Below are 14,561 nucleotides of genomic sequence, written 5' to 3' on the forward strand. Positions count from 1 at the left end.
GCGCAGGCGGGGAGCGAACGCGCATCATTATTTGATAGCATGTTCAATGACAGACTGACGGAAGGGATCGCGAGCGCGAACTGGCGTCGGTTTTTGCCAAGTTGGGTTTCGCCGCGTCTGCAATGCAAGTGTGCTTATGTGCATCATTTGATTTTTCGACTAAGCTATTGGAACAGGGTTTTTTTTTTGTTGTTTTTTTTGGAACTCCAAGTTGGGAAAATGTAAACTGAGAGGTTTCTGGAGCTTTAATACAATTTCACAGCTGGACTTTGGTAAAAATCAACGGTTTTTAACAGTGAAAATCAAATATATTTGTGTTAGCTACGGATGTCTGACTGGCTTCTTCGAGAGGAAGGGTCTGAGATGTGAGCGCATTCATTTTAAACTGCTCTTTTCCCCTATTAGTTTGATCTATGTATTTTCACTCTGGCTAATAAAAAGCACTGCAACGTTGTTGTTGTTGGTTTTTTTTTCATATAGCCTGTGTGTGTTTCCACGTATGACCACATTCCTGTGCATAATATTTCATTATAATCAATCAGTTTAAAACCAAGATTTTGTGTCTGTGACTGTGTGTGTGTTTGTGTGTTGTATGTGTGTGTGTGTGTGTGTGTAATTGCAGAAAGCTGACTGTGATCTGTAATTAGCCATGACGTGCTGGATATATATACGGTGCGATTAGCTGTGTTAATATGCAAACATCCAAAGCAGATTAATACAAAGCATCAGAAGAATTATGGGTTCATTTCACTTAATTACCTGAGATGTGTTACCTGAAGTTTATCAGTGTTTAATAACTCGTGCATTCGTATTAGAGAGCGTCGTGATAATGTGAAGAAAAGAAAACGGGATGCGGCTGACGTGCACTTGGATTTTCCACCCACTATATTTCATGCACCGAAAACGACGACAGCGCGATAAGAATTAGATTAAACTAGCGACGTTTGCACGGCTATAAACATTCTTTTTGTGTACTAACAATAAGTCCCACGTTGACTTTGACTTATTAGTGCAAATTATAGTCAGAGACAACTAATTTCCTCCTATGATTGCACTGATGATGGCGTTTTTCTTTGGTTTCGCCTTTGGCGAATCTCTACTTGGTTGTGCTGAATCCGCAAAAATCTACTTGCAGCCTATATATACGCTCCGAATAATGATTTGGGTCCAGAACTGCCGTGGAAAAGAATGAGCAAAAACAAAAATAAATGCCAAATAAAATGCCAAAATCGGTGTCGTATGCCGCATCCTTTTCCTTTTTCTGCAGAGCAAGAGCTGCAGCAGCTGAAGAACAATGCTCGCTTCAATTTAGAGTAAGTTGCTCCTCTAAAGCATAATGGCCCTACAGACAAATCAGAGATCCATCGGCGAAGAAAGGCACTAAATAATTTATAGCTTTAATCTGCTCACTGAGGTGTGTGGTCTTTGACAGTAATTATAAATGCAGGCAGAAATTATAGCTGAATACTTTAACTGCATTAAGAGTCATCCGATGAACAACGTGATTGCCTGCTCATTTCCAACAATAGGGGGCAAGTTGGTGTCACAGCATTCAAATCACCGCCGTGCCCGTGTGCTTTTTCCCCATTTACCATCAAATGTCAGTTGCCCGTTATAAAATAGGGATTTGATGGGTGGGGGTAATTGCGGACTTGATTGCTCGAAAAAGAGATGAATTGCATAAAATGTTTATGAATTTGGGAGGCAATTATTTTTAATAGCCCTGAAATAATAGAGCTGGAGGAAATATGTTTAATTGTTATGATACCATCTTGCAGCAACAGCAGCGGCGTTCACGGGAAAGCAATAAAGTCTGACAAGAAGATATATCTTTGAGGTGTATCTAAAAGTCATATGGGTGGAACAGAGAATGCGGTGTACTGTACAGTGTGCAAGGATATTGTCCTTTGTCTCGCAGACGGCTTCCGATGATTTAAAGATGTTGTGAATTCCGATATTAGATTAGTGGTTAATTCTGTATTTTATGGCTCCGTAATTTCTGAATATTTTCCTGATGATTTCTTCATTAGTCTTCCTGGAAAGACCTATTGGTAATTACCGGCTTTAATTACCGGGAAAGTAGGAATGTCCTCAAATCATTCATTATCCATATATGCTCAAATGTTTGCCTGGAGGAAAACATCACCTTTTTTGCAAGTTCAGCTCATAAAATAACCCCCAAAACTGTAGGATTCACTGGAAAATAACTGTAATATTTTCAATTGGAATATACCAATCAAAGAGTTTCCATTTTTGACCTATAATTTGTAAGAAAATCTACAGGCAATTATGTATTTTATACTTAAGGGATGCTGAGCATAATTTGTTGGTATAATATAAAGCATATAAGTATTGTTCACTGTTTCCTCAGCGAAATTTTTTACGTCTTGATAATTTCAGAAACACATTAGGAGCCTCTAACTTCACAAACACCCCACTAGAGGAATGACTTGAAAAGAATAAAAAGAGAATACAAGCTGTTATCAAATGTTAACTCTTTATTTGAATAAGTAAAAAAAGGTGCAGGTATCACAGGTATCGTCTGTCTTGCTGTTATTCTTGTTGCATGACACGCACTGTTGTTGTTGTTTTTTTCCTTCTAAAATATATTTACATGTGAAATATGTTTGTTTCCAAACTGTCTAGTTATTTTTTTGAGTCATGTACAGAATCTGAGTCTAAACTGGTGATTAAACATTTTATTAAAGTGCTTCTTTTTTTCTCTCTTCTATCATTGCAACACAAAACAACTTTACATAGCAATACGCTGTACAGGTCTGCGTGTGTGTTATCGTGTGTCGGGCTACCTGTTTTTAAACAGCTGCACATGTATGCAGGTGTACTGTATCGCAGAAGTTGTAAAGTACAATTAGTTCATTATTTTGTCTTTGAAATACAATTGAAACTTGACATATCATACAAATAAATAGTAGTCATAGCCGGGGCTATCGCATGCAAACATCAGCAATTAAGTTTCTTCAAGCAGTAATACATTTCATTACTGGTGATGCATTGGAGCAGGGTGCAAAAAGTATCTCTTAGTGTTTCCTTATACGATTTCTAATCAGTGTGTCTTTGCTGTACTCCATGAAATCTTTTAATAATGATGCACACTACACAACGCTAATTGGAGAATGGTTGAAATATCTGACCCGTGTAATAAAATAAAAAAAAGGAAGATTAGGAAAAAGGTGACAATATTATGAAAAAAACCCAAAAAACTACTCCTTGTCCATTTCCACATATTGTGAATGGTTGTCGGGGGATTTGCTGTGAGTTTTACTCAAATGGAGTTTGACTGCGTGATTACTCGCAAATGTCCGACAGCAGAGCTTACATCTGAACTTTGAGTCAACGTCCTCCTCCGTGACTAGAGCCTCTGTGGCTCTGACACTGAGGACCTTCGACAGTTCTGGCTCGTCTACCTTCGTCTGGTGCTCTACCGGCATTTTGCACATGTCTTTGATTTGGAACCCGAGATGGGACTCCAGATGGGAAATGAATGCAGGCGGTGACCTAAACTGGGAGGCGCAGTCATTGCAGTAGAAGATCGGGTGGCCCGTGTCCATGTTCTTCAGAAATTTGGTCCCTCCTGTTTTGCGCAGTTGGTATTTTACATTTGCTAGCCAATGGCTTATGGTGGTCATGGACAATCCAGTGAACTTGGAGATGTGCATCCGTTCCTGAGGGCCGAGGTCTGAGAGCAGGTATTTCCCTTCGGAGGTCTGGAAGAGGCTGGAGGCAAACTGAGCTTGCAGGATGAGAAGATGGCGAGGATTCCAGTTGGACTGTCTACCTTTGCGCTTGTGGACGGAGTACACCTCGGCAGACACGTCCTCAAAGCGTCTGACATCCGATTCCAGTTTCATAGTCGGGATCCTTGATGGCATGGAAGGTTTTGGCGTTGTGGCTTTCGGAAGAACTTTAACCATGTCAGCAATGTCAGACAAAGCGTATTTGTGTGGTATCGGGGCGGAGGGCTGCAGTAGCACTGAACTTGGCTTGCTGTGTTTAGATTTCGTCAGGTCTATTGGTTGGTCATCGCCAACCAAGAGAAAGGTGTTATCAGGCCTATTTCTTGCGGAATTTCCGAGCCCTAACGCTGGTTTCTCACTGCTACAATTAATGTCCGCAAAAATAGACTTGGTGTGAGCAGATAGTTTATCTATTCTTGAGTTATTGGGCTTATTTGCTTTGCCCAGATGATTGTTCAGAACTGACTGCAGTGCACTAAGAGGGTTTATGCCAAGTATATCTGGAGTGTCACTGAGAGGCTCTGAAGCAGTGCTGCGTCCATTGCTGGCAGAGGGGCTTGGTGTCTTGCCTCTGTCAGAGAAATCTGGGCTCAACTTCCCTTTGATCGCTTCACTCCCTTCATTCACATAGTCTGCGTCAAGCTTTGAAGAGGAAGAGGAATCATCCTGACAATCGCTGTCATCATTCTCCAACAGATCAAACTTAATATTCTGACTTTCTTTACCATCGCTAATGCCAACCTTTTCTTTTTTGATGTCCACATTTTGATGCTGTCCCTGGGGAGCATCGACTCCCACTGCACCATGGAATAACTTCCCCTTTGGGGCGATCGGTCTCAGCTTGTGGTTAAATGTCTGCTTTAGCTGAGTCGGGGGAGACGCAGAGAGAGGGGTGCTTTTGATGATGCCAGAGAGCTGATAGGCAGCGTGAATGCTCGGGTAGGCACTCCAGCTCGGTGTCCCCGTTTGAGCTTTATTGATGGCAGAGGCCACTGTGTTGGCTAAAGATTTAAGAATGTCCCCTCCTCCACCTGACTCTTGCTCCAGATCCTCCTCACGGAGATAAGGGTACTTAAAAGCCCCATTGTCTGCTTTTTGATCCTCACTCTCTTGCTTGTCATCCTTAGCTTCAGTTTCTTCCATTTTGTCTGATGTACCTTCCCCCTGGCTATCCCTCTCACTCCTCCCGGGAGAAGCGTTTTTTGGAGACACCTTTTCTCCCTCATTGTCACTGGCAACAGGCTCAGCTAAACCCTGGATCTTCTCTATGGCCAGGGGGTCAAGCGCTAACTGTTTACCCTTTTTAGAGGCTGAGTTTGTGACTTTAATGAAGTGTCCGGTAACCATCATGTGTGTGGTGAGTTGCTGAAGGGTGTCGTGGGAGCTTCCACACTCCATGCATTTCAGGATCTGAGATTTGCACGTCTCAAACTGCCAAGTGTAACTCGCTCCGTTCTGATAGCCGTATCGATTATTGTGAGCATTTGAAAGGGCGGCCCGTTGTGCCTCGGCGTAGCCAGAAACACCAGTCGTAGAGTCAGGGGAGCAAGGTCGTACTGTTTCAAAGGCCCGTTTCTTTGATGGTGGCAACAATTTGGGTGTGATTACTGGGATTGGCTCTTTTAAAGGCACTTTTTGGTAATGTTTAGTTTTAATCATGTGGACGCTCAGATCCTGGAGTGAGTCAAAAGAGTGGCCGCAGAACATGCACTTCAAAACTTTTTGTGCATCCTCCTTCCCTTCCATATCTTGCAAGTTTCGTTTCCTAGATTTGGAAGATGAGGCGGAGGAGTTGCTCTGTTTGCCGTGGTTGTTGTCCTGATAGTGTCCACTCTTATTCATGTGGACCGTCAGCTCCACAAGTGTGTCATAAGCTGCACTACAGTCCTTACAGCGAAATCGGCTTGCTCCTGTGAACACCGAGCCGCAGGGTTTGGTGGTTTGCCTGTACAGGTGGACGGAGCTGAAGAGGTTGGGTTTGGACATTGGCCTTGGCGAGAGCGTCTGCTGCAGGGTCTTGGAAAGCGCATCCTGGTGCCAGTCAAACTCACTTTTCGTGCTTCCGTTGGTGCTGTCACAGTTGGCTTTGCTGGTGTTTTTGGCCAATTTCAAGTCCATTCCTATCCCTGTCCAGTAGGAATCAGAGAGAAAGTTTGCATAGGCTGCTCTCATTTTCTCCAAGCTGCTGCCCATCTCCTCTTTATGTTTGGAGCCGCGACTTTCCTCATCCCTCTGGCTCTCAGGTGGCGAGGAGGTTTTGAAGTCGGAGAGTCTGTCACTGCTGTCGCTAAGGCGCGACTCCAACTCTGCCTCTTGATTGGAAAGGACACTAATGGGAGAGTTCTGGTTGCTATAAGTGTTAGTGCTCTTGTTGTCGAGCTCTCTGTCCTCAGACACTTTGGGGCTGGTTTTCTCGGAACATTCCTCCTCAGTCTGGGTGTCGTTCTCTCCGTCTTCCTCGGCGAGGGCGTCCTGAGGAACACCATCTTCATCAGGCACGTACACTAGAAAAAAGGAAGAGACAGAAATTAATGACGTTAAAACCCATTGCATTACAACAGCTTAATGGCTCTATAATTAAATAAAAATGCACAATAATGAGATAACCCACAGCATCAAATACACATTTTGTTTGTGAGAAGCCATTTAAGACAACATAATGACAGCTGCTTTGTGCCTTGGGAGGTTGGAGAGTATAGCTGGACATAATGTCTTTACTAAAAGACTGCTGCTGGTGCAACAGCACCATGTAATTCACGACAGGCCATTGACTTAGTGCTGCGTCCAAGGTTTTTCTGGCCTCAAGTTGAGATGTTTACAACAATCATTGGCCACTGAGTGACAAAAGGAAATTGATCCTTCTAGCGGCCTGTTAAGTGTTATTGCAAATGACCTATTCCATAGTGATTATGGATGTTACAAAAACTGCATTGAAACTGTAAGCCCTCTGTTCTGGATAACTTCTCAGCCTCTCTGAAGCTACGTGTGAGGAATGGTTTAAGACAAAACTCAGATATTCTAATGTGCCACATCGCTCTATTAATAGATTTAAAGGCCTTGACTGAAAAAAAAGATGTGAAAACTTTCCCAGGACGTTTAGCCACTATCATAAAGTTTCAATGTATGGCAGTTCAACATCAGGAAACTGATTTTGTCGCGAGCCGAATATAAAACAAAATGTGCAAATGTGAGTGTGGATGCCGATGGAGAAGCTGATCATGCTGGTGGAAAAGCTGATTCAATTATCAGTGTCAAAACTAGACAATTATACAAAATTTCTAAAGATTACGGGCAATCCGTCACGTCATTATATTTCCTATGACAGTCTCATAAACAGCAATTACTTCTTTCATTATTCACCTGTTCTCCCAACTCACAAACATTATTGCTTCAATTAACAGATAATTAAACAACAGTATTTATAATTGACACATTTCCCATCATCCAATTAGGGGAAACTTTGACTCAGCATAAGAGTGTTTTATTTTTGTTTTTTTTCCCCACGTGGCCGCAGGGCCTGCTCGACATTATGCGAACACAGCCACAGCAGATTACAATGTCCTTTTCTGACAATAACTATTTCAGATCATTTTAAATCTACCCACCCGGAAACCCACGCCGACGCTATCGCAGCCAATGCTCGCGTATCTTTTCAAGACATCCTGCAATAAATGCAGTTTGTCAGTGTTGTCACATAGCTGAGGTATTTTCCGCCTCATGGACATGCCGGAAAATGTGCATTTTGGGAGAGACGTGGCAGATGTGCTCCGAGTTAAATATGAATGGGACATAACAGCCCTGTCCGGGCACTTATGCATTTCATGTGGTTAATATTTCTTTTCTGAATAGAGGGCACTCCGAGCAGGGGTTGAAGCCGAGCACTCAGGAGTGCCACACTGGGCGGCCCATAGAATGTCTTCCCTTCTTTGCCTTCTGAAAATAAGACTTTTTTTTTTTTTTATTATCAATATTTCAAAAGTGCCTCAAGAGAAGCCCTGGAGGTGAACTGCTTGCCAGCTAATGGATTGAGATGGAGATGGGATTCGGACTTTCAAAACAAACATGGAGAATGGGGCCTGGTGAACAAGAGCCCTGCACACACACACACACACACACACACACACACACGCCCCAGTGTGCTGTGACCTTGATCCACCGCAAGAGAGATGTTTTGATTGGCCAGCCGAGATCAGCGATGGCCTCCAAATCACCCTTGATGCTCAGGGAGAGAGTTGTCAAGAGCACAGAGGTATGTTTTATTTATGGTCTTATATATAGTATTCACAGTGAAGGAGAACACCAATGGCCATGACAAGCTCCCAGTTGATGTCCACTCTCTTCAAAGTCACCACCAAAACGGGGGGAGCGGCACGAAGAACCGGGAGATTGGGCATTTTTCCGGTCCGGCGGTGGTTTAATAGAAATGGCTCGTTCCTTACAAGGAACCCATCATGTAATTGCTATTTCCTGCTTGTCTTTATTGCACCTTAAAAATTCACCGATACACTCCGATTAGTATGTCGCCACTTACAGTACCCGTAGTTATGTCAGCGTTTTCAACGTGAATGTTTGTGTCTTATCTGCGTATTTGAGGCTGGAAGTTGACAGAGATTAACAGCTGCCCTTCCCGCTGTTCCATGTCTTTCTATCAGATGCCCTGAGTAGCAGACATCCAGAGGCACCAATTAACCTTCTGGCAGGGATCGCTCCGGGACAGCCGCCCAGTCACAGTCTGTGTGCCTCGCGCCGTTTGTAAACTCTGCGTCGCCAACTGGTGGCCGACCGCAGTACTGCTGCCACCCACGCCACGTCACGCCACGTCACGCCACGTCACGCCACGCCACGCCACGCCACGCCACGCCGCATTACCACGGCAACAGGAAAAAAAAGATCATGACACGGGGATAAATTCAGAAAGAATTCAGAATAAAAACTGCCGAGAACTCAAACAACAAAAGTGACGAGCAGCAGTGGCTCGCACGGGAAACGCTTGCCTTTGAGAAAGACGTTGTCCACGCGAGGCCTCTCCCGGCCTAACTGGCCGCACAAAACAAGAGGCTGGCACGCCTCGCCGGAGATTTAGCATGTCATAAACTGCTGTAAAGCCTCCAATCTGTGTCACTACAAATTTATATCTTCAGACAGAGATATGCAAAGGTCAAAAAACCTGAGGTGTCCATCATAAATCAGACAGTTGAAGTGTTTATAACCTTTATCCGTTAGAGCAGACTCTTGGCAAAGCGCGGCCGGGATTTACAGAAGCGGCGGCCTGTTTCTGAGCCAAAAGGCTTTTTTTCATTACACCCAGGGAGAAAGTAGCAAACCGCATGGGAAACAGTACATTACATTTACTGCTATATTCGTGGCAGCGCGCTGCCCCGCTGGATTGGTGCTTACATGACAACACGTAGAAAGAAAAGAAAAGAAAAGGAAAAAAGGTCTCAGACTTTGGGACCCGACTGTATTTACAGCTCAGCTTTGAGCAGTAATATCTTCATAGAGCACGAGCCCTCCTCCCTTGGACAAGTGGGTCTATTCAAAATGTGTCAGTCATGTTAGAAGTGTGTGTGTGTGTGTGTGTGTGTGTGTGTGTGTGTGCGTGCGTGCGCCAGCTGAAGAAAGGCATTCTGTTTCCGATATCAACATGGCGGGAGAAACTTTTGTGGTGGCGAGAACATCAACATCTATCCCTCCGGAAGGTCAACATTTCCTTCATTAATCTGACAAAGCCTCAGGGAGGAAGCGGCCCGAGGAGCTGCGCTAATGGACAGGCCGCAGCGCGCCCGGGCGCAGGACTTTGTGAGAGTATCCGTGGTAACACTATCTTCAGTGAAGATTGGGTAATTCATAGGTGCCGGTGACAGGCCCGCGCGTCTGTGCCACTTTCCCCGGTGCTCGCCGGGTTGTCTCAAGCTACAGTTTTTTTTGGCCGCTCGCAAATCAATATCCCTTTTTACTTCTCATTGATTGCCCAGCGGTGGGACCAACCTAAGCAGGACTGTTATGACATTTCTAGATTTCCCCCTGTCCTTGGAACAATCAATTACACGCGCGTGGCAATCAAAACCTCTTTGCAAAATGAACCTGCTCCATGACATTTTCATCTCCCGGATTTATGCCGTATGAAGAAAGGGGGGGGGGGGGGGGGGGGGGGGGGGGGGGGGGGGGGGGGGGGGGGGGGAGGAGGAGGAGGAAGAATGAAAAAAGAGAAAAAGGGAGGCCTGCTGCTGGACGGGCGCAGCACACCACGCTAACAACGCAGGTCAGGACCATTGAACAATCCCCAGGCTGTCTCGGTATCTGTCATCCGCTTTCTGCTTTCACTCACGTGTAAGAAATGTACCCAGTTAATTGTGTCTGTACATTTAAAAACAACAACAACAACAACACCAACACAGGGGCTGGTGTAGTGGCGAGCACTTTCGCCTCACAGCAAGGAGGTTCTGGGTTCGAATCCCGGTTCAAAACCTAATCCTGGGGTCAGGTTCATTGGAGACTCTAAATTGACCGTAGGTGTGAACGTGAGAGTGAGTGGTTGTCCGTCTCTGTATGTGGCCCTGCGATAGGCTGGCGACCTGTCCGGGGTGAACCCCGCCTCTCGCCCAATGTCAGCTGGGATTGGCTCCAACAACACAGCACTTACTGTCTTCATCTATTGTTATAAATAGGTGTGAAGTGTCAGTCAAAGAAGTACTTGGCGTACAAAACGCTCTCAGAACGCTCTTTTGCGCGTGCAGCGTTGGAAAACAGCGCGGGCGCGTTCAAAAGGAAAAGTCTCCGCCGTGCGAAGCTGTCATCAGAGCGAGACACGCATGCCACGAGGTGTAGTGCTTGACAGTGATATCTGACTAACTCGGCGAGCCGGCGCACGCGCGCCATCAAACAGGCGCATTGTCAGACACGCTGATGATGCCGCCGACGACACATCTGAGGCGGATTCTGAGCCGAATCACACGAGGGCGGGGGGGGGGGGGTGAAAATGGCGAGGAGCTAATTCGGAGGGCCCGGAGCCATCTGTAAAGATCTGTAAACACCTCTGTGCTCATTGTTCGCTGTCAGGAAACCGTCTCTCCGAGCCCAAGGACACTGCAGAGCAAAGAGAGAGCGATCACACTCAGTCTGCGCCCTTTGACAAAATCCGTCTGGAGGTTAATTGATATCGCAGCGACAAATAGTTTTTGACTTGCTTTTTTTTTTTTTTTTAAACAGGAATGTGCCTTTAGTTGCCACCTGACCCATTATTTTATTCCAGCGCTCCGGTGCGAGGCGACCCCGGCGTCGCCCCCCCCTGAACGGCGGCATCGTAACCGACTCGACCCGATGTCGTATTTAGGAGCGAATGGTTATCGGGCGCGTGGTGGCACACGTGACGGTCGTGGAACAGAAAGAGAGTGGACGAAACGCGGGTCGGATAATGAAAAGTGGGTTGAGGAGCAGCCGTGAGCCTCCGCAGAGTGGTTTTGTTGGATCTTTTCTGAGGCTTTGACTAGAAAACCATGAGACGGAAACACTCATGTTAATTTTTGTATGCATGACGGAGACGTTACTTAAAGCGCATTACTTACTTCACTAAACACAAGCAATTCATGCAGATAAATGCCTTGCTTTCCTACACCCTCAGCTTTAATATTTAATAGACTAATATAATCAAATGAAAACTCGCAGCTCGAAAAAAGGGGAAAGAGAAGAAGAAAAAAAGCCATGGACAAGTTGAGGACAGATTGTGAACACAGCGAATGGCACAATGTGCTCAGATGGACCCAGAGCCAGATTAATATGATAGGATCACAAATATGACACCATATCCTGCCATCTGGCTGTTCATTTGGGCAAAAAATTATCACAATAATTATGGCAATTAATCAAAAAATGTTTTCACAACCAACATTCTGTTCACTACGAAAAAAAAAGGCCGAGAACTTTGCAAAACGCACAATCGACACACTGATGGCCGAGAGAAAACAGGCGAAGGCCGTCGCTCTGAGCTGCATCGCCTTGTTGCATGTTGAGTTTGGGTTATGAGGCTTTTTTAAATATATATATATATATATATATAATGATACAAAATGTGGGAAATTTGTGAAAATCCGTCCTTGCATGTTGCACGAGCCGGGCTAATCACAATATTTACTGAGCCACATCAGATTGCCCCGGCTGGCTCCGGGAGCGTCTTCCCTCCGCGGTGTCGCCGAGCGAGGCTGCTCCTTTTGATGCCTACTAGAAGCTTCTGCTCCGAGACGCATCAGTCGGCCCGCTGCCTAATTGGAAGTGAGCGGCGGGAGAGCATTGCAATCTGCACTCCAGCACCGAAGCCATCACTCGTGAACGTGCCAGGGCCGCCGCGTCACGTGCCGCAGCCCGGACGCTGCATTTCACCGAAGGGTCGCTCGCCTATCAGCGGCCGGCGCGGGCGAGTAAGACACGCGACGGCGCTCCCGTCCTGCGTCGCGGCCCTTTCAGCCAACCGGCATCACGCAGCCAGGTGGGAGTTCTCGTCTGTTTGTGTACGATATGTAATTTGGAGCTGCGACAATTTGTTTGGCGTGTGGACAAAAACAAAACATCATCTTGGGGTTTGAGAAACACAATCGAGATTTATTTTTTTTACATTTTATGGACAATTAATCGCGAAAATAATCGACAGATGAATTGATTATGAACACTTAATTGCAGCCATAATATAATCATATACTTGCAGAGAACCACTCTAAAGGTTATGAGAGTTCATCCCAATTAAAGGCAGGAAAGAAAGTATAATCACTCAAATGCTGTTGTACAACTCCAAGGTACTTTTACTTTACTTGAGTATTTGTTTTTCAATTTTATGCCACTACACACTTTTTGGAGGGAAATATTTTGTTACATCATCCATTTGTCAATATCTATTTGACAGCGTTTCACATTCATTCACGCGTTAGTGCCTGAATGACGATATGATCCAACGATGCGATACTATAACAACGAAGAGGAGCCGTTCCGCAAAGCAAGAAACTTTAACTTTTCATACGCTCGGTACATTTTGCAACAAACATATTTCCACTTCGTTTGAGGCGAAGGCTGAATTCTCAGAGACAGATAATCTGCAAACCTGGGCACAAAAGAATTTACAAAAACTGTCTGCCTGGCTAGATGCCACCAGGGGTGAGTGAGATATTTTTTATTTTTTTATTCTGTAATTTAGGTGAACCGATCCTTTGCATAGCCTGTCTGCTGAATAGGCTGTAATGTGCTGTTTTATGTAAACAGTGGAAAAATATACTGCGCGCAGCACAATCGCCTTCCATTCGTCCTCTTCCGCTAACAAGCAAAGGGTAAATATAAACAATTTGGCGAGCGTGTAGGAGAGTGTCTCCGCCGAGGAGACCTGGAAGCCTCGGTGTATATTTGTCAGATTATATATATGATCTCTTCTGCCCCGACTGATACAAAGTTCCAGTCGGTGGAGCAGAAGCAGGGCGGCTTCGGCGCCAGTGTATTTTTTTCCACGAGCAGAGATGGAGGAGGAGGGTGGGGGCGGGGGTGGGGGGCAGCCTCGCGCCGCTCTGTCACTCGGTTTCTGAAGAGCCCGTGACATCGCTCTCCGGGAGCGACATGATGAGGTCTGATGGTTCCTTTCTGCAGAATAGCAGTTTACCCCTCATTCACCCTTATCAGAGAAGCGAACCCATCATCTTACAGTACGCCACTCAAACCGCGCCGCATATTGGAGCTGACCGGTCGAGCGAACAGGGCGGCGCTAATAAAAGAGCATCTTGCTTCGGTTCAGATTTCCCTGATTGAATGTCAGTCAGGAATGTTTGCGTGTCAGCATGGAGGCAAAAGTGGGCCATCGTTTAAAGGACCACTGCCTTGAACACATAAGGCCTTTGTTCCGGTTTTATGAGATGCTGAGCACGATGGCCGACGCTCGTAACGCACCTAACGCGCGTTACGTGTTTCGTGCCCTCTGACCCGACAGAACCGATCCCGTTTAATTTCTCATATCCAGGATTGGGTTGTGTTTAAGATTTAAATTGTCCTTGTGATCCCGTGTGTTGTTTCACCATACAATATGACGCATCGTTACTCCACGTTTGCTTGTTCACACAGAACCAGACGAGCAGGTATTTTTTGCCGGAATGGTGTGTTATTTTAGAGCGCATTGCCAGTGTTCCAGAATCAGGGGCGTGACGCTAAAAACAACGCCCCGTCCAAAGCATACCGGCTCTCCCTCTTGCGCAGGCGTTGATCCGGCTCGGTAACTACCTCTGCTGACGGCATCGAGGCGGAACGGCGATGGGGCTGCAGTTCTTGCACAGTGTTGGTTGATACTTTTCCAAATGATTTTCACAACAGATTACACAATGCATGCCGTTAAATGTAATTTACTGAGAAATGACGTAAAAGTGTCCAGTAGATTACTTCCAATATTGTCCTGCATCATCATTGCGTGCAACTCTGAGAAGGGATGTGACATCCAAACACTACTACTGCTAAATTAAAGTAGACTGAACCCAGGAGTCGCTCTGGAGATGTTTAGTCTGGCGAAAAGGATAAAGACCCTATTTTCCCTTTAGGCTATTTTATATTTTCTAAAAGATTAAATAAAACCATGCAAATTTGCCTACAAATGAATCACCTTAAAATAATAATGAAAAAAAAAAAAGAGGCAGTTTTTACTTTCCTGCATCAAACCAGATAAAAACGTAAATCTGAAATGACGCACACCGCGGGGAAGCTAACTCGCATATCCAGACACACGTGGTTCTCAAACTGTTGTAGAAAAGATTACAAACGTTCATTGAATAGAAATAATTTGGCAGAATT

At 45.3% G+C, this 14,561-nt stretch overlaps 1 protein-coding gene across 1 annotated transcript in view; it reads right to left on the reverse strand.

Annotated features, from left to right (window-relative positions):
* Positions 1-2,480: 2,480 nt before the first annotated feature.
* LOC118317372 (teashirt homolog 2) overlaps positions 2,481-14,561 on the reverse strand; it is a 42,178-nt gene continuing 30,097 nt past the window's right edge. The window contains exon 2 of the mRNA XM_035646005.2: positions 2,481-6,259. Coding sequence (XP_035501898.2) covers positions 3,222-6,259 — 3,038 coding nt within the window. The 3' untranslated portion in view covers positions 2,481-3,221. The remainder of the gene's footprint in view (positions 6,260-14,561) is intronic.

This window comes from Scophthalmus maximus, chromosome 3 (genome assembly GCF_022379125.1).
Source record: "Scophthalmus maximus strain ysfricsl-2021 chromosome 3, ASM2237912v1, whole genome shotgun sequence".
Taxonomy (NCBI): domain Eukaryota; kingdom Metazoa; phylum Chordata; class Actinopteri; order Pleuronectiformes; family Scophthalmidae; genus Scophthalmus; species Scophthalmus maximus.